The following is a 21,450-nucleotide window of genomic DNA, read 5'->3' on the forward strand; positions in this document are numbered from 1 at the left end:
CCTAGTGGTACCTTGGAACCGAACCTGAGTTCCGTACCAAGGTTTTTTACAGTAATAATTAATTCCCAAAGTTATTACACAAATTCTCTTGGGACTTCGCAAAGTAATAACTTTGGCTCATATGAGCCAATAAATGTACAATCCTTAAAGTCAATTCGCTGATCCTTAGTCATATTAGTTGTCAGAAATCCTCTATAAAAGCTGCTTGAAATCTCACCAATTTGCTGAATTCTGTTGGCTTAGCATTTTTCTCATGTTTACAATGGGAGCAAAAAAAGCCATTTTATTAGCCATTCTACTACCATAGTTAGTTGTATTGTAGCATATGTGACCAAGTAATAATTTATGTAAAATTTGCATGAAGGTAAGAATATTATTGTAGTCAAGTGTTGGGTGTATATTCTTTGGTTTGGGGAGCAAGCAGTTTTTCAGCTCTCAAATAATGAATCATGCATTCAATCTTTATTGTACGCTGAAGTGTTTTGGTGAGTCATTGTAAATGTAGGCTCTGAGTGACACATTGTAGAGTGAATAAAATAAAGAAAAACAAGCAAAAGAAAAATCCCATTAGCAACTCTGTGATGCTTGCCAAGATCTGTACTGAACATTTGGATTTCAGACATGGAGCCCATAAATTGTTTGCTGGAGGCTGGCAGCAGTAGTCTAGTCGGGTGTTGATATTGTGTCATTTTGACAAATGAAACGGTACAACCCACAAAAATTATTACAGCCCATGTCACACTTACAGAGCCTACTCAAGTAGTTTTATCTACTAAGATATCCTTCTCTAATAATGGCAGTTCTGTCACCATATATCAATAAGATGTGTTTACATTACATTCACTGTCCAGATCTTATCTTGTGAACATGAAATTAGTTTTGTACTGTAGAACCTCAAATAGTCAGCAAATGTCTATTTTAATCTTTTTCCAAGCCTTATTTTTGCCATGGATTTCTTTAAACTACCTTTTTAAAGCTTTTAAGTCTGACTAGAAAGTTGCTAAAATTCTTTCTATGCCTAAAATAATTCAATGTATGTGACTATGAAATACTTAACTGAGCTTCCATGGATTGTTCAGTATAACAAAGGACACTAAAATGTCAAAAACACACAGATGTTCTCATAATGTTTTGCATATGCATGCAAAGCATACACTGATGTTTGCCATAAAATTAAGAGCTCAAAGTCCAAGTAGAAACCTAATTATTTTCATAGTATAATTTGCCCTGTTATTGAGTTTGAAACCAGTTATTCAATTTCATCTTGTTGAGTGGTACATCTTTTTAAAATTTTCACCTATTTAAGGTGTGTTTTACAAAATGTACTTTTAGCAATTGTTCATATTTTTTAAAACAGGAAGTTTGATGAGAATAAAGTAAAAAAAAACGTGTAAATCGGAGTAATGCATTTTTACTGTATGTACAGGTTTTTAATTTAAAGGAGTAGCCATGTGACAGAAAATTTAAAGAGGACCTGTCACTGGGCCATACATTTTTAACTATGCACATTACCACCTTGCCTCTGGCACCCCATCAATCTGCCCCCGTTACTGAAAAATGGACTCCAATATTGTGATCACACTATATGTAAAAACAAAGAGACTTGACATGGGGGCAACATTGCTTCTCGTCCAACGTGTGTCAAAGGAAAGGTCTATGGTCATGTATTTTTATATCCCTTCAGCAAAAGGGGTGAGTCTGGAAGTCTTGGGGGGGTAGGCACTATATTATTCATGCTCATCCCACCTACCAATCTAACTGACAGATATGAACCAAATATGTTTTCATGCGTGCTCTAACAGAGATGCAGGCACAAACATGCTTCCTTAATTCATGCTTCATCACACAGATCATATAGACAACAGATATGAAATTTGTGGGCTTTATAGAAAGTGAGATCCTTATTACGTGGGAACACATGCAATCAGGTATGGGTTGTTTGGACTTCCTGCGATGCCCACGATGTACCAAATGTGATAATGAAAATTATTAACATGCAGGTTTATCGGGAACGTCTTACAGCGTATGATACATTTACTCATGTTCCTGTATGTAGCCCTGCAGCTGTCACGGCCTATGGTGTACGCTGTGACACTGTTGCCACACTTGCGGTTACCCGCGGCAACGTGTTGTTGTGCGAGCATGCGGTGGCAGTGTCTCGGCCTTCTGGGTGATTGCCGTGATATGGTTGCCACGCATGCTGTTGCCGGTGGTTACGAGTTTGGTATGCTTGTGTGTGCACTTCCCCTTTATGTTGTAGCCTCCCTCTGTCTGGTGCTGTAAGGGTTAACTCCCTGACTGGGTGTGGTCACTTGGCTTATATCTTCTGTGGTTTCCATCAGTCCAGTGAGGGCCACCCTTGTGGTCATACTGTCACGGTGGGGAGTAGGGGAAACCCCCCACCATGCTGTGTCAAAGGGTAAAAGGGGATCAGCCTGGTCAAATGGAGTAATAAGGGAGCAGGTAACCTCCTACAGCATCCCTAATCCTCTCCCTGACTCCTCACCGTATGAGCGGACCCCGATGGTAGGACAACTCATACTCTGTATTCCTAGAGACCCCAAGTCACCCTGGTAATCCCTCACCAAGGAGCAGGGAAGAGACGACCTGTTCATCCCAGTAATGGAGGAACAGGGGTCTGTATCTGAGGCCAGGCTGCAAGGAGAGGGGAACGCTAACATTAATAGAGATGGCAGGTAAGAGAGACTAGTAACACACTTACCTGCCACAGACACACTGACTGGACCCCGTGCACAAGTGCTGGTGTCCACACCAACATTAAAAGGACACAGCACACACCACAAAACCACACAGGAACCCAGAACCACCATAGCTGCAATAAACATGAGACAGGGGAATGTCTAGTAAACATGTTGGACACCAAACACCACCAGACATGTAACACCAAACTAGGCATACAAACACCCTGAACATAACCTACTCCATACAAATAGGGACAGGAAGGAAAGGAGACACCGGGATAACATTGGTGACCACAAGGGTGGCCCTCACTGGACATATGGAACACCCTGGACTGGAGCAGAGCTCCAGCACCAACGACAGCTGAAGTACAACAGACTCCAGCCAGGAAACCACAGAAGATATAAGCCAAGTGACCACACCCAGTCAGGGAGTTAACCCTTACAGCACCAGACAGAGGGCGGCTACAACTTAAAGGGGAAGTGCACACACAAGCATACCAAACACGTAACCACCGGCAACAGCATGCGTGGCAACCATATCACGGCAATCACCCAGAAGGCCGAGACACTGCCGCCGCATGCTCTCACAGCAACGGGTTGCCGCGGGCAACCACAAGTGTGGCAACAGTGTCACAGCGTACACCATAGGCCATGACAGCAGCCTCTAGACCACATGCTGTGAATAGTAACCCGGTTTCTAGGTGCTTCATGAAGTTCTATGGGAACAAGTGTGAGGAACAGGACATACCTGATTAACAATTCCAAAGAGCCAAGTTGAGTAACCACCTGGTTTTAGTCTCTGATAGGAAAATGCTAATTGGATTACAACAAAGGATGTTTATCTCAAGACAGACTCTTGCAGACTTCTCAGACCTGTAAGGTCTCCATTATCATACATACATAAGACACAGTACAATATTATACAATGGGACACATGACATATTCATAAAATCACATAACAGATAATATATGATAGGCTGTCTATTTATCCCAGATGCCAATTAGTGCCAGTTAGCTTTTCTGTCCAGCACTGTCATTGGATAAATGCTGGATCTGCGCACTGAAGTGCAGTTCACATTTATCAGTTGTGTCCAGCTCCTGACCTAAGATAGCCTCTAAGGCTACTTTCACCCTTGCGTTTGGTGCGGATCCGTCATGCATCTGCACAGACGGATCCGTTCAGGTAATACAACCGTCTGCATCTGTTCAGAACGGATCCGTTTGTATCTTTAACATAGCCAAGACGGATCCGTCATGAACTCCATTGAAAGACAACGGAGGACGGATCAGTTTTCTATTGTGCCAGATTGTGTGATAGAAAACGGATCCATCCCCATTGACTCACATTGTGTGTCAGAACGGATCCTTTTGGTTCAGTTTCGTCAGGTGGACACCAAAACGCTGCAAACAAAGTTTTGGTGTCCTCCTCCAAAGCGGAATGGAGACGGAACAGAGCCAAACTGATGCATTCTGAGTGGATTCTTTTCCATTCAGAATGCATGAGGGGAAAACTGATCTGTTTTAGACCGCTTGTGAGAGCCCTGAATGGATCTCACAAACGTAAAGCCAAAACACCAGTGTGGAAGTAGCCTAACCTGTATTCTTGCCTGTAGCTGCTCTTCAGCCTAAGCTTCTCCTCAGTCTATGCTCAGCAATGAGGGGGGATGGGGAAAGGGGGAAGTAAATCGAGTTAGGACCAATGGCAAAATGCTCATGGAGCCAGCAGTAAATTGATAGTATGCACAGATAGAACTATATGACCTACTGAGAGGTCCTCTTTAAAGACTAAAGCCAAAGGGGCAGTAAGACTTATGGGACCCCCCTGCCAATCAGCTGTATAACGAGGCTGAGGCGCTTGGTGAGCGGTCAGGCCTCTTCCAAGTGAAAGGTCTGAGCTGCGATACCAAGCACAGCCGCTATCAAATGGACGACACTGTGCTTGGTGACCTGCAAGGAGGTTGAGGTGATCTGAAATTGGTGACTTATCCTGAGGATTGGTCATCAATATGATAATCCCAGAAAATGTCTTTAAATCCTTCATTTTTGCAGTGAATGTGCCAAATTCATTGAGAGATGCGAAATTCTGTTAATACATTGGTCACATCTTGGGCTATCCTAAGACGAAAAATGCTAACTATGCTTGCAAGGAGATGAGACACCAAGCATGTCCTCCATCAAGATATGATGAACACTTCTTTCTTTTGAATCTGGAGACACAAAAGGTTCATGCAGCAAATGGCTGAGCTTTCAATACAAACACTGTACCTTCTGACTGCACATGGCAATTTAAGGACATGAGAAAGTTTTAAGCTATGGTTAGAGCTACATATTAAGGGATATTAATTACTTAGATTTACTTACACATATTCTAAAATGAAACATAATTTTAACTGACACACCAATAATGAAAGCAGCTTTTAATAAAAGTGCTCATATAAAAGTAACTCTTAACATAAACATAAAATTTACAGACATTTTCAGTTTTTTCATTAGCTCCAATGCTTTATATTAATAAACATATAACTGGTTTAAAAGGCATCCATGACCGGATTCTGGGCAGACTGAAGAGACCTGTTGAGCAGCCCTAAACATTCACATAAGGCTTGAGAAATGAGATTTCTATTTACATTATTTCCATTTCTGTAATGACTGTGCATGCTCTGGAGAATATTTGGCAGAACTACTTTCATAGAGTTAGCTCAGTGTTCTGCTGTGGATATTATTCAAAGAACAGAATGATAAGCTGATGCAAGTTGCTGAGCAGAAGATTAAAAAATAATTAAATATAAATGTCTTTTGATATAGCAATTGGTAATAATCTATCTATCTATCTATCTATCTATCTATCTATCTATCTATCTATCTATCTATCTATCTATCTATCATCTATCTACATATCATGAGACCAAGAACCCGCACTGAATACCGACCAATTCATTTCTATGGGGCTGTTCACATGAGCAGTGATTTTCACGCATCACTTGTGCGTTGCGTGAAAATCGCAGCATGCTCTATATTCTGTGTTTTTCATGCAATGCATGCCCCATAGAAGTGAATGGGGTTGCGTGAAAATCGCAAGCATCCGCAAGCAAGTGCGGATGCGGTGCGATTTTCACGCATGGTTGCTAGGAGACGATCGGGATGGAGACCCGATCATTATTATTTTCCCTCATAACATGGTTATAAAGGAAAATAATAGCATTCTGAATACAGAATGCATAGTAAAATAGCGCTGGAGGGGTTAAAAAAATAAAATAAAAATTTAACTCACCTTAATCCACTTGCTTGCGCTGCCGGCATCTCGTCTGTCTCCATCTTTGCTGAACAGGACCAGTGGTGAGCATTCATTCCAGGAACAGGACCTGTGGTGACGTCACTCCGGTCATCACATGATCTTTTACCATGGTGATGGGTCATGTGAAGGATCATGTGATGACCGGAGTGACGTCACCACAGGTCCTGTTCCTGGAATGAATGCTCACCACAGGTCCTGTTCAGCAAAGAAGGAGACAGACGAGATGCCGGCAGCGCGAGCAAGTGAATTAAGGTGAGTTAAATTATTTTTTTTATTTTTTTTACCCCTCCAGCGCTATTTTACTATGCATTCTGTATTCAGAATGCTATTATTTTCCCTTATAACCATGTTATAAGGGAAAATAATACAATCTACAGAACACCGATCCCAAGCCCGAACTTCTGTGAAGAAGTTCGGGTTTGGGTACCAAACATGCGTGATTTTTCTCACGTGAGTGCAAAACGCATTACAATGTTTTGCACTTGCGCGAAATAATCGCCCATGTTCCCGCAACGCACCCGCACCTTTTGCCGCAACTCCCGTTTGAACTCAGCCTAAGTGTATGTGACTTTGAATACAATCAACAGAAGATTAGACATTGAATTGGTGTGTACTCTTAGCAGTAAATACATTAATACAATGTATACAATAGTGTTGGGTTCTTTACAAAAATTGGTGGATGTTGTTCTGGATATACTTTTTAGAAGTCACTCCATGCATTCTACTTCTTGCCCTGCCTCTTTGACTTTCTGTTTATCGACTTTTAGCACAGTAAAGAGCACTGCTTGACTTTCTCAGTAACTGCAGCCAGAGAGGTAAGGGAGATGAGTGACTCAATTAGGGCATCACACTGCTAAGTGTACTGCACTTCTGTGGGAATATTTATCTAGGCCTATCAAGAGACCAATTAGAGCTATAATGTCTTTATCATGATTCGAATAATCTACTATTATACTAACATATAACATCATCCCCTCATAGCAGCTGGATTACTTATTTACACTCACCTAAAGAATTATTAGGAACACCTGTTCTATTTCTCATTAATGCAATTATCTAGTCAACCAATCACATGGCAGTTGCTTCAATGCATTTAGGGGTGTGGTCCTGGTCAAGACAATCTCCTGAACTCCAAACTGAATGTTAGAATGGGAAAGAAAGGTGATTTAAGCAATTTTGAGCGTGGCATGGTTGTTGGTGCCAGACGGGCCGGTCTGAGTATTTCACAATCTGCTCAGTTACTGGGATTTTCACGCACAACCATTTCTAGGGTTTACAAAGAATGGTGTGAAAAGGGAAAAACATCCAGTATGCGGCAGTCCTGTGGGCAAAAATGCCTTGTGGATGCTAGAGGTCAGAGGAGAATGGGCCGACTGATTCAAGCTGATAGAAGAGCAATGTTGACTGAAATAACCACTCGTTACAACCAAGGTATGCAGCAAAGCATTTGTGAAGCCACAACACGCACAACCTTGAGGCGGATGGGCTACAACAGCAGAAGACCCCACCGGGTACCACTCATCTCCACTACAAATAGGAAAAAGTGGCTAAAATTTGCACGAGCTCACCAAAATTGGACTGTTGAAGACTGGAAAAATGTTGCCTGGTCTGATGAGTCTCGATTTCTGTTGAGACATTCAAATGGTAGAGTCCGAATTTGGCGTAAACAGAATGAGAACATGTATCCATCCTCTGATGGCTACTTCCAGCAGGATAATGCACCATGTCACAAAGCTCGAATTATTTCAAATTGGTTTCTTGAACATGACAATGAGTTCACTGTACTAAAATGTCCCCCACAGTCACCAGATCTCAACCCAATAGAGCATCTTTGGGATGTGGTGGAACGGGAGCTTCGTGCACTGGATGTGCATCCCTCAAATCTCCATCAACTGCAAGATGCTATCCTATCAATATGGGCCAACATTTCTAAAGAATGCTATCAGCACCTTGTTGAATCAATGCCACGTAGAATTAAGGCAGTTCTGAAGGCAAAAGGGGGTCCAACACCGTATTAGTATGGTGTTCCTAATAATTCTTTAGGTGAGTGTATATAGGAGTTGTACCTCTGTGAATATCCTAGGTCATTTTATTCTTTACAAAAATGGATGGTTTTATGGATATAACTTTTTGAAGTCACTTGAAGTCACTTCCTGCCCTGGCTCTTTATATTCTTTTTTGGACTTTTAGCACAGTAAATAGAATTGCTTGAATTTCTCATTCACTGTAGGCAGAGAGGGAAGGGGGATGAGTCACTGAAATAGATCACAAATCACACTGATAAGTGCAATGCTCTTATGTGGGCATCTTTATCTAGGCCTATCAAGCGAACAATAGAGCTGTCATGTGTTATCATAGTTATACTAACTTACTATTATACTAACAGATAACATCATCCCCTCACAACAGCTGTAAAACATCAATGGATTACCTATCACTATAGCAGTTATAGCTATCTGTGGTCACTGGTACAGGAGGACAATACTTTTTATGTAATTTTCAATGGTATACTTACAGCTGAAAAAAACAGCCAAAATTCTAAATAAAGTGGTTTTCTATGTCCATTGTTTAAAAAAATGCCCTTTCTGATTTGTGTCTCTTTTATTCTCTTTTGCATTGTATTATGATGTGACCAGAGTTTAAAAAGTATACTAAATCATAAACTAGTTGATCTTATCTCAAAAAGATAAAGGTGAGGAAAAGGTCAGACAAATCCAATGACTTTGGCAGGACCAACCAACTATTTTACGTGTATTTCAGTGTGCTGACTCTCTTCAATGAAGAATCAGACATGTTGAATGTCAGCACTCAATATTATTCTCAAGGGAGATAAGCCCCTGCCAGAGTCTTACAGCAGCCTACTCCCTAATCTGTGTTGAGAACACATGCGTGCTCAACAAAAACAAGTGTGCATATGTATAGGGGAGTTGGGAAGATTAGCTGGTGGCTGACAGCTAGTAAAGGTGTATGGACAACTTTACATAAGAGGGAAGCTTCAGTAGAACTGCAAGGGTCTTTGTGTTAAATATTGAATATTCATAACATTGGTACAATACATTATTCTGAATGAGTCCTGTCTAATCTATAATCACTTGAAGTGCTTCACATTTCCACTACTAAAATCTCTTAAAGCAGACCCTTCAACAGATTTATGAGTATCAACTGTGCACCAGTATCCTTATGTATTTAAGTTTGTAAACAAATTAGCATTTTCCACCATTGCTTAGGGCTTTTTACATGGAACTTCTAAGAGACCAGCCTAATAGACCTAAGAAGCAAGTAAAAAGTTTACAGGAGGAAAAAAGTACAAGTGCTTGTACAACCTCTCTGTAGAGTTCCACAGACTCCCAGCATTGCCGCTGTCTGATCTCATTGAGCGCTATGTGTAGAGTGATGTGGAAGTGGAGTCCAGCTGGAGTCCAGGCTCCCTGCTTCTGCAGCTGCACGATTAGCATCCAACTGCAATCTCTGCATGGACATTTCAAAATGTCACAGATTTTTTACCTTTATAAATTATGCAATGTAGGCCATACTAAAATGTGCACATTGTAATACAACAACTAATTAGTCAACCAGATATAGTTTCAACATAAGTTTAATGTTATTCACTATTCCAGCAGAAAACAATGACCAATGAAAAAAACATTTCTATCCTGGAAATATGTCTCAAAAATGTCGGTATCATTCTGTAGATGTGTAAGAGTGATGGTAGAAAGTAAGAAAGGACAATGAAATCTAGACTTTACATTAGCTGCAGATATCCATATCTCCACACATACTGTAAATAGAGATCAATGAAAAGACAACTAGAGGTATGACATCATCAACAATTGCCTTATAGCATTTTAGCTTTCCATTTAGTAAGAATAAAGTCCATGCTATTTAACAAGTATAAGAGAAACATTGTCAAGTTGTTTGATATAAGCTGGATTTCTCATAAAGTGTCTTCCTGTAGATATATATATGCTATTTCTCTCACGCAGTTTTTTTCTTATATCATCATAAAAAATCTTAAATAGATGTCTCCATGAACCATGGTAACATTCACAATTTTATTAAGCATCTCAACTTTATTAGCTAAGCTTCATCAGACATGTGGCTTGCATTTGTGATATATATATTTATAAAAATATATATATGTACACATATATAGGTATAAATAGCTATTTAGCATGCAAAGATTTAGTGATTCCAGGAAATTTCTACAAGTTAGTTTGATGTATTTTCTATAGTTGTCTTGGTTAACTCAATAATTCATCCATTAAACTAACAAGACATCTAGATGGGGTGATTTACCCTGTTTTGACTAAAAATAAATGTTCATTTGATTCATAGGCGAAAGTTTATCGAAGTGCAGGTTACCCACAGGTATTAACAGATCAGATTGTCTGGGTCAATAGAGAATAACTCAAATATGGTATATGTCGGAAGTGCAGTCATCCATCAGTCCAGTTTTCCACTGTCCCCATGCCAGAGTGATATTGTAGTGAAGATTCTCTAGATAATGAAAAACTTTGTGAATATAAAAATTCATTTGCGGTGTTTATGTGTGGTGATGGGGGCTTTCTTTCGCATAAAGATGGGTGCACTCTCTCTCTCTGAAAGGATGAGGTTGGAACTCTTTCTCGTACTTGAGACTGAGAAAGCTGATTGTACACACTGAAGTGTGATTCACTTGGTGGCTGTGATCCTTGGCTTGTAATTGTGGGAAGACGAGGCATCATGGTGGTGGTGGTAAAGTGAGTTGGAAAAGGCTGGTATGGAACAGTTTCCATTGTTTGGACACTATAGCTTGTGTATGGTGAAACAGAAGTCCACATGTTGCAACTTAAAGGTGGTGGTGGAGGAGGCAAATCATCAACACCCGATACTCCTGCTATTTCTGCTCCAGAAGTAGAGTACATACAAGCATCTCTTGGTGCCACTTCATTGCGGTAAGGTGGGCTTAGCATCTGTTGGTCGTATGGTGGAGGTGATCGAAAGTAGTGATCATCTGCCATAGAAGAAGAGGGATCTAGATAAGATCGCTTGCAAGGAAGTTCAAGGTGGCGTGCACCCTCTGTAAAAGAAAGAACTAAAACTTAAGGCAATGTACACCACATGTGGCAAGAGTTTAAAAGATTTTACTTCACACAGACAATTTATAACTCCCTATGAAAAGTAGTTTTAATACACAAAGCTGAGGACCTAATGTACATTACCATCATTTTGATCAGGCAGGGAAGAGTTGGGTAGTGTGATCATTTGCTAACAGCAGCTTCCACAAGAGTGTGTCATTATGAACAGCATTTACATTCACAGCGTAGAAGCAGCACATTATCCGGTGTAAATAGACCCTAAGAAGCATTGAATTTTCACTTCTTTCAACCGTTTATAGGTAGTTTAGAGTTTATTTCAGCATTGATACTATACAGAATATGCACCAGAATTGTTTTATGTCTATTGTTTATGACAGGGCAGTTGCTGTATATCAGGATCATATATTATTCTATGTATTTCTTCTTGCCTGATCTCAACTATACTCATATGATTTTAATAAAATGTTGTTGTGTTTAGTTTGGCTTTTAATGTTCTATCAGTTAGTCATATTGGCTTAGACTGATGGTTCATCCCATATCCATGAATCATGTACCACAAACAATAAAGATATCTTATATTTTGAAATATATGTTATATTCTCAAGCTACAGAGATAAGCTTATAGATATTTGTTGGAGGACCCTGCCAATTTTAATAGGATCTCAATTGACCCCTGATGTGTCTTGTGTAGGATCAGCATGCCTCATTTTAATCTGTTCAATCATTCTTTTTTCTTGAATAGATAAGCAGCACCAGATGCATCTAGCAACTGGTTATTATCACCCTTTCCTATTGAAATAATACATATACATCACATAGCTAAACATGTTTTTGAGTAAATTATGTAAACTTAAAGCCAACCAATGATTGTCTAGCCAATAGTTATCTTATATCAGTGGTCATTTTTAGAGTCACACATACCATTTTTTATGCAATTTATTTGAGCCAAATACAGAAATTGACACAAAAATGAGTCAAAAGTATCTGAGTTTCCTTCATACTATCCCTTCTTTGTGGATTCATACCTGATTATAATAAATACACTGAAAAATTCTATAAAAGCGCAAAAAAGAGGATCTACTCCCAGATTTCATAATACAAACTTGATACATTATTAAATAAATCTCTTAGACCTGAAGCAGCTGGTGTACTTACTCATGAGCTCGAGAGTGAGAGAGCTCATGAGTCAGATGTGTTGATGAGCTAAACGTAATCTTCACCCACCTAACCTTACTGAGACCTCCTTTAAGTGTACTCCCTCTCCTGATGCTAATCAAATCTCACACTGCTCAGTACAGTAACGCAGAGATCATACTTCAAATAACACTTCAGAATAAGTGCATACATGAATTATATCACTAAATCTGGTAATTATATATCTTGTATCTGCCATTTTTGCAGTTTCCTTATTTGCAGGTCACATCTCTAATTCTCTGTTTTTGCTGAGCTAGTGGGTTAAGACTATTATGTTTGCCCATAAAGAACATACAGAGACAGGAGATTCTACTTCCTAACTCTTACTCAGAATCATTCAGAAGTTACATAGAGGATATTACAGAGAAGTACTACTGAGCAGTATAGATGTGAATAAAGCACTTGGGTGAGATATAGTGCTCACTATTAGCTGCTGAATCTGCTGTGTCTGCCATCTGGGTACTTGCTTCTTTCTGCACTTCCTCCCTTCTCCTCCCCCTCCGTAGACTTCTATGGGATTATGCACCGGTATGAGAAAATACAAATCAATTTTATTCAATATCCATAAAAGACATACATGATACATATTATAAGACAATAAATGAGCAGGGACAACCACAATCCTGCATCACACTGCTACCTGCCCCATCCATTGGACGGACGTAAATGGATCTCCATATATGTGATATATAAATAATCAATTATCCCAAAGGATATAATACCAGGAGCATGGAGAATCTATAGCAAAGGTGCGCTTGCCTCAATACACCGGTGTGCATGAATACCAAAATAGCAGACACAAGATCCGAAAATATAAGGTAAAGCAGGTGTATAGGGCTACATACCAACAGAGCAGGGACAGGTATCAGGGCAATGGCGCTCCTCAACGCGCGTTTCGCGTATAGTTTGCTTCCTCAGGAGGAGTTAAAGACCAGAGAGGGAGAGAACACTAATAAGGCGCCGAAAACCAATCCTGTGTCTATAAGAGCGTCATGTGATTCTCTGTGAAGTTCCACGTCATCACGGCGGCGCATGACCAATCAGCGTCCGCTGCGTCATATTACTTCCGCCCTACCCCTGAGGCCAGTGGAGGAGAGGGCGGTCGCGCATTCTATGATGCCGATCGCCATCGCCACCAACGCCCTGCACAAGAGAGAGAGGGCGGAAGGAGACGCCCGGACCCAATGGTCATGCGCACAGATGCCACAGAATAAAGAGTCGATGAGGCTCAATTAAAAGTGCATACGGATCTAGTCCTAATGTATATATAATTATAATGTTTTCTACATGAATACGTGGAAGTCCCATATTTTACCCATAATACGGTGAACATTTCAATTTGAAACAAAGTGTTATTTTCATAAATATATAATAGTTACAGTGATCATGACATTAAATCAAAAATTCAACAATTCATTCGACATAATTATATAAAAGATAAAAAGTAAATAAATACCCATAGTGACCAGTGTGTATTCAAATGTGACTATATTACTTCCGCCCTTCCTCTGAGGCCAGTGGGGGAGAGGGCGGTCGCACATTCAATGATGTCGATCGCCATCGCCACCACCGCCCTACATAGGAGAGAGAGGGCGGAAGGAAAACACCCAGACCTGAAGGTCATGCGCACAAGTGTCCCAGAGAATAGGGAATAAATAAAACTCAATCATAAGTATATATGAATCTAATCGTAGTGTATACATACAATGATATTTTATACATGGATACGTGAAAGTGCCATAATTTACACACGATAGGATGAACATACTGATTGAAACATAGTGTCATTTTCATAAATGTACCATTGGTACAGTGATCATGGCACTACCTCATACAATCAAAAGTTCATCCAACATGATGTAATAAAACATAAAAATTAAGAACCAGTGATATCCAAATGTGACAGGATTATGGAAGATGGCATATCCTCCATGAATGCATTTATATAAATAAATATACACACATTAAAGTGCATAGTGCGGTGAAACCATACGAATAACATATTGCTTTGCAACACGAAGCCCCGTATTAGGCACGTCACAATTATCAGGGACCACCACATACGAAAACACGGACTGATCCATTCAATGGTGGCAGAATTCATAACATCGGAATTTCACAAAGAGACGGACATTCAGGACAAATCGGCAGACTAAAGAGTAGAAACAACACATCATTATACATATATATGCATCAACTAAGACCCCGTAGTAAAAAATGGGCCAAATCTCCCATTACCCCTAAAATAATGCCACTATTTAGAGAAAGGAGCCAAAGCCAAAGCTCTCATTTAATCCTTTTGGGGTCAGGGTTTTGAGCCTGAAAATCCACCTAGTCTCAATCTGGGCCAGGATTTTACTGTAATTGCCCCCCCTGATCCCCAAATGCACTTTGTCTATGCCTCTGAATCGCAAACCCCTAGGATTGCTCTGATGGAATATTTTAAAATGCTTTGGGAGGGTTTTTAAATCACTCAGATTTAAAACGTCTACCGCCTTTTCAATATCCCTCACATGTTCCCTTATTCTTTTCCGGAATTCCCTTGTTGTTAAGCCAATATATATTTTGTTGCAGGGACAGACTGCATAATAGATAATCCCGGTGGTCATGCAAGAAATGTACTCACGAATTTCATACGTTTGGGTGTGGTCTGAATTGGTAAAGTTGGTTGATCTATCTAGATTGGCACATGCCTTACATCCCCCACAAGGATATGATCCTTTTACCATGGTGGATTGTCCTAGTTTGGTCTCAGGGATGTAGTGACTACGCACCAACAAATCTTTAAGATTTTTGGAGCGTCTCGCAGTCAATAATGGTCTGTTCGAAATACACTGACTTAACTTCACATCCGTTTGCAGAATGTCCCAGTGATTATTCAGAATCTCATATAGCTTTTTCCACTGTTTATTATAGTTGGTAATGAATCTAATATCTGGACTGCCAGTCAGCGTGGTTTTAGCCATCTTGTTTTCCTCATTAGGGCACAATAATTTTTCTCTTTTGCGTGCCTTGGCTATTTGGAAACCCCTCTTTATCTGCCTATTACTGTAGCCTCTTTCCTTAAAGCGTAACTGTAATTTCTCTGATTCCATACGGAAACTCGCCTCATTGGAACAAATCCTTTTGAGACGCACAAATTGGCCCTTAGGAATCCCATCAATTGTTGATCTAGGATGTGCCGAACTTGCATGCACTGCTCCTACAATTGTTGGACTTCATTTTGCATCACAATTTTTTTGTTTTTAAGGATAGATTTTATTTACAAACGCAAGGTGTGGCGATGGGGGCCACCTGTGCCCCATCCTACGCGAATTTGTTTTTGGGTGCTTGGGAAAGGGAGTTCTTCCATGGTGTCCTCCCTGAGAACATCGATAGAGTCAATAATTGGATGAGATATATCGATGATATTCTGTTCATCTGGGAGGGCACCATGGAGGATCTCAACAGGTTCATGACCGTACTGAATAACAATGCACTTAATATCAGGCTGACGTATAAAGCGGGGCGAGAAATTGATTTCTTGGACATAAAGATAAAAACAAATGCAATGGGCAAAATTCAAACAGAAGTGTACAGGAAGGCAACTGCTGTAAATTCCTTATTGCATGCAAGTTCGGCACATCCTAGATCAACAATTGATGGGATTCCTAAGGGCCAATTTGTGCGTCTCAAAAGGATTTGTTCCAATGAGGCGAGTTTCCGTATGGAATCAGAGAAATTACAGTTACGCTTTAAGGAAAGAGGCTACAGTAATAGGCAGATAAAGAGGGGTTTCCAAATAGCCAAGGCACGCAAAAGAGAAAAATTATTGTGCCCTAATGAGGAAAACAAGATGGCTAAAACCACGCTGACTGGCAGTCCAGATATTAGATTCATTACCAACTATAATAAACAGTGGAAAAAGCTATATTAGATTCTGAATAATCACTGGGACATTCTGCAAACGGATGTGAAGTTAAGTCAGTGTATTTCGAACAGACCATTATTGACTGCGAGACGCTCCAAAAATCTTAAAGATTTGTTGGTGCGTAGTCACTACATCCCTGAGACCAAACTAGGACAATCCACCATGGTAAAAGGATCATATCCTTGTGGGGGATGTAAGGCATGTGCCAATCTAGATAGATCAACCAACTTTACCAATTCAGACCACACCCAAACGTATGAAATTCGTGAGTACATTTCTTGCATGACCACCGGGATTATCTATTATGCAGTCTGTCCCTGCAACAAAATATATATTGGCTTAACAACAAGGGAATTCCGGAAAAGAATAAGGGAACATGTGAGGGATATTGAAAAGGCGGTAGACGTTTTAAATCTGAGTGATTTAAAAACCCTCCCAAAGCATTTTAAAATATTCCATCAGAGCAATCCTAGGGGTTTGCGATTCAGAGGCATAGACAAAGTGCATTTGGGGATCAGGGGGGGCAATTACAGTAAAATCCTGGCCCAGATTGAGACTAGGTGGATTTTCAGGCTCAAAACCCTGACCCCAAAAGGATTAAATGAGAGCTTTGGCTTTGGCTCCTTTCTCTAAATAGTGGCATTATTTTAGGGGTAATGGGAGATTTGGCCCATTTTTTACTACGGGGTCTTAGTTGATGCATATATATGTATAATGATGTGTTGTTTCTACTCTTTAGTCTGCCGATTTGTCCTGAATGTCCGTCTCTTTGTGAAATTCCGATGTTATGAATTCTGCCACCATTGAATGGATCAGTCCGTGTTTTCGTATGTGGTGGTCCCTGATAATTGTGACGTGCCTAATACGGGGCTTCGTGTTGCAAAGCAATATGTTATTCGTATGGTTTCACCGCACTATGCACTTTAATGTGTGTATATTTATTTATATAAATGCATTCATGGAGGATATGCCATCTTCCATAATCCTGTCACATTTGGATATCACTGGTTCTTAATTTTTATGTTTTATTACATCATGTTGGATGAACTTTTGATTGTATGAGGTAGTGCCATGATCACTGTACCAATGGTACATTTATGAAAATGACACTATGTTTCAATCAGTATGTTCATCCTATCGTGTGTAAATTATGGCACTTTCACGTATCCATGTATAAAATATCATTGTATGTATACACTTACGATTAGATTCATATATACTTATGATTGAGTTTTATTTATTCCCTATTCTCTGGGACACTTGTGCGCATGACCTTCAGGTCTGGGCGTTTTCCTTCCGCCCTCTCTCTCCTATGTAGGGCGGTGGTGGCGATGGCGATCGACATCATTGAATGTGCGACCGCCCTCTCCCCCACTGGCCTCAGAGGAAGGGCGGAAGTAATATAGTCACATTTGAATACACACTGGTCACTATGGGTATTTATTTACTTTTTATCTTTTATATAATTATGTCGAATGAATTGTTGAATTTTTGATTTAATGTCATGATCACTGTAACTATTATATATTTATGAAAATAACACTTTGTTTCAAATTGAAATGTTCACCGTATTATGGGTAAAATATGGGACTTCCACGTATTCATGTAGAAAACATTATAATTATATATACATTAGGACTAGATCCGTATGCACTTTTGATTGAGCCTCATCGACTCTTTATTCTGTGGCATCTGTGCGCATGACCATTGGGTCCGGGCGTCTCCTTCCGCCCTCTCTCTCTTGTGCAGGGCGTTGGTGGCGATGGCGATCGGCATCATAGAATGCGCGACCGCCCTCTCCTCCACTGGCCTCAGGGGTAGGGCGGAAGTAATATGACGCAGCGGACGCTGATTGGTCATGCGCCGCCGTGATGACGTGGAACTTCACAGAGAATCACATGACGCTCTTATAGACACAGGATTGGTTGTCGGCGCCTTATTAGTGTTCTCTCCCTCTCTGGTCTTTAACTCCTCCTGAGGAAGCAAACTATACGCGAAACGCGCGTTGAGGAGCGCCATTGCCCTGATACCTGTCCCTGCTCTGTTGGTATGTAGCCCTATACACCTGCTTTACCTTATATTTTCGGATCTTGTGTCTGCTATTTTGGTATTCATGCACACCGGTGTATTGAGGCAAGCGCACCTTTGCTATAGATTCTCCATGCTCCTGGTATTATATCCTTTGGGATAATTGATTATTTATATATCACATATATGGAGATCCATTTACGTCCGTCCAATGGATGGGGCAGGTAGCAGTGTGATGCAGGATTGTGGTTGTCCCTGCTCATTTATTGTCTTATAATATGTATCATGTATGTCTTTTATGGATATTGAATAAAATTGATTTGTATTTTCTCATACCGGTGTGTTTAGCACTCTTTTTCTTTATTGTGGTATCATGTAATTGCGGGAGTGTACCGTTCATTTTCAAGACCGCAGGTGATTTAAATATTCTATGGGATTATGTAATCTCAATCTTCAGTAAGCAGGCAGCTTGTCTTTGTCTTACAAGACAGATTTCATACAAAATTCAGAAAGAATGTTAATGTAGAAAAGGAAAAGGGGATAAAACAGAGGATAAGTATAGAGCAAGTTTTTTTCCTCCGATAATATATATAAAAAATATTCTTATATTCAATTGTATTATTGAGTTATGCAAAGTTGTGAGAAAACACAATGACCATTTAAGTTTGGCTCATGAATACACCAGACTCATTAATACACAAACTAAAGTCTTGGAGTATTTAACTGGCCTCAAGTACACTAAGTACACCAGCATCAATGGGTGACAGATCCTCTTTCAAGACCACATGTGTAAATCTAGCCTTATATATGGTAATTTTAGCTGTTGTTCTGATTATTATTTGTACAGTATCTGATTCATTACTATGATTTTAACATGTAACACTTTTTTATTATAACTTACACCATAGACACTCAAAGATAAATTCATATCATATTCATGTGAGTACAAAACAAAAAACTGCTTAAAACTTATTTCAGCTTTTAAATAGTATTACTACAAAACGTACCACATTAAGGAATTATACTAAATTTTCTTAGTTTTCAAAGGGAAGCTCTGCCTCTTCATAACATATTGGCAACTCTCCTTTATAGTTACTGTATATCTACCATTGAATGTCTTTGTACATACTTTGCTTTAATTACCTTTTCATGCCCTTTAAATATCTAACATTTTATCCTCTGTTCAGACAGTACACTAAACTCAAAATTATACTGGATTCCTCAAACCAGAAAGCAGTACATTGTGGGAGCTCAGATGATCACTAAGTAAGAGCTATGCTTAAAGTGACATGAAGTCACATAGAGAGCAAATCACAGTTTATGACTTTTGCCTCCAGTGTTCTTTTAAGGGTGGGTTCACATCATGTTTTTCCCATCAATTTAAAATATAAGCTGAAAAAAAAAAGGATACAAAAGTGCAGCACACCACACTTTGGTTTCCTGCACAGTCCAATAAAACAAATGTATTTGTTAACTTATATATATTTATTTTTTTCAATAGAACTCTATGGGGAATGGATACCACTGTATGGCATCAGTCTGAGGCTTCTGTTTAACATATAGATTTTTGCATACATTAAACGGATGGGAAAAACATGATGTGAACCCAGTCTAAGATTAATTATAGAATTGAATATAAATATGTCACTTGTGGAGATTCAATACACGTCTGATTTTTTAAATAAATGAATCTTTAAAAATTCACCCAACCTAGTTGTACAATACCTCTTCTTTTTAAACAGTGATAGAAGAGCCCAGAGTCTCTCTGAGCTGTGAAGGAGTTGAGCGGTAGATCTTGAGCATCAGCTGCACCAAACTGCATGTGTGCCCCATTCTCATACTGATAATGCTGTAAACCTTGGTGGCTACTATGGAGCGCGTTAAGATCTGATTTGCTTGTTAGCTGCCCTGGATGACTTGATACCAATCGTTGCCTCATGATGCTTTTAGATATAACAGGATATTCTTTACTGGGGGAAAAAATATTGATTATTAATGACTGGCAGAAATCAGAAAACTTTACAGACAAAAATTTGACAAGGTAACACATAAATAATTTAAAACCTTTTGCTACCAAACAAGAAACTATTAAAAATATGTGATTTTTTCTGTTATTTAATGTAAATAAAACCATTCAACTGTGGAGAAAAAGAATATACAATATACTGTAAGATCCTATCAACTATTTTATAATTTCTGGTTGTGATGGAAATTAACACTCAAGCATGTTGGATTCCAAGAAGTGTCCACAGCCAGCCATCATGATTACACATTTCAACTAGCTACAGTTAGTATGCATCAGGTATAATCTACAGATATAGCAAAGTTAACACACATGCTTAACTAGATATGTTAACTAAACTAGTTCTATTAAGCTGACATAACTCATAAATGTCTTTTAAAGGGTATGTGTACCTTTTCAACTAATAGTTTTCTGTGTTCTAATGCATCCAAAATGTGAAAAAATGAAGCAGATTAGTAGTCAATAGTTTTGACCTATGTGTCTTCACAGATTAGAAACAAACATGCTATGGCTAAGAGTTTTGGCTATGACTAACAATGATGACATTAGTGATAGGAAAGGTCATGGCAGCAGCCTCAGTAGCTGGCTTGGAGAGTGGTGCAGATGTGTTGGGTCGCAAGCCTTTAAGAGGGTTTTCCATTACTTTAATAATGATGACTTATCCTCAAGATAGGTCATCAGTATCTGATCGTGGGGGTCTGACAGCCAGGACCTCGACGATTAGCTGTTTGAGAAGGCACCGCCACTCCTGTGAGCGCTGTGGCCTTCTTGCAGCTTACCAAGCACAGCAACCATACATAGCAGCTGTGCTTGGTATCGAACTCAACCTCATTCACTTCTATAGGGCTCAGCTGCTCCTAGGCCATATGACCGATGAACGCGTCGTCACTGGCCTAGGAAAAGCTGTGAGAAGGTCGCAGTGCTCACAGGAGCGCCACTGCCTTCTCAAACAGCTGATCGGCGGGGATCTCGGGTGTCGGACTCCCACCTACCAGATACTGATGACCTGAGGAAAGCTCATCAGTTATAAAGTCTTGGAAAACCCCTTTAAGTAGGGCTGGCCTTTCCCACCAAGGCAGTCTCAAGGCAAACTGATTGTGTGGTACGTACAAGCTGCAACTTATCGAGTGGAGTGGCCATATATGGCTGACTTTTTGTACAAAAAATTTACAAGGTTGTTGCTAATAAAGCACACCACAAGCATTCTATATGATTTTCAT

The 21,450-nt window shown here is 39.7% G+C and overlaps 1 protein-coding gene across 4 annotated transcripts in view; it reads right to left on the reverse strand.

Moving 5' to 3' along the window:
- Nucleotides 1-9,585: 9,585 nt before the first annotated feature.
- TBX4 (T-box transcription factor 4) overlaps nt 9,586-21,450 on the reverse strand; it is a 200,714-nt gene continuing 188,849 nt past the window's right edge. For 3 of the 4 annotated variants that reach the window (XM_040424679.1, XM_040424680.1, XM_040424678.1), the window contains exons 8-9: nt 19,918-20,177; nt 9,586-11,056 (exon numbers count right to left, since the gene is read on the reverse strand). In XM_040424679.1, coding sequence (XP_040280613.1) covers nt 10,434-11,056; nt 19,918-20,177 — 883 coding nt within the window. In that variant the 3' untranslated portion in view covers nt 9,586-10,433. The remainder of the gene's footprint in view (nt 11,057-19,917; nt 20,178-21,450) is intronic. The other variant, XM_040424681.1, reaches the window with a different exon arrangement.

The sequence above is a fragment of the Bufo bufo genome, chromosome 3, assembly GCF_905171765.1.
Source record: "Bufo bufo chromosome 3, aBufBuf1.1, whole genome shotgun sequence".
Lineage (NCBI taxonomy): Eukaryota > Metazoa > Chordata > Amphibia > Anura > Bufonidae > Bufo > Bufo bufo.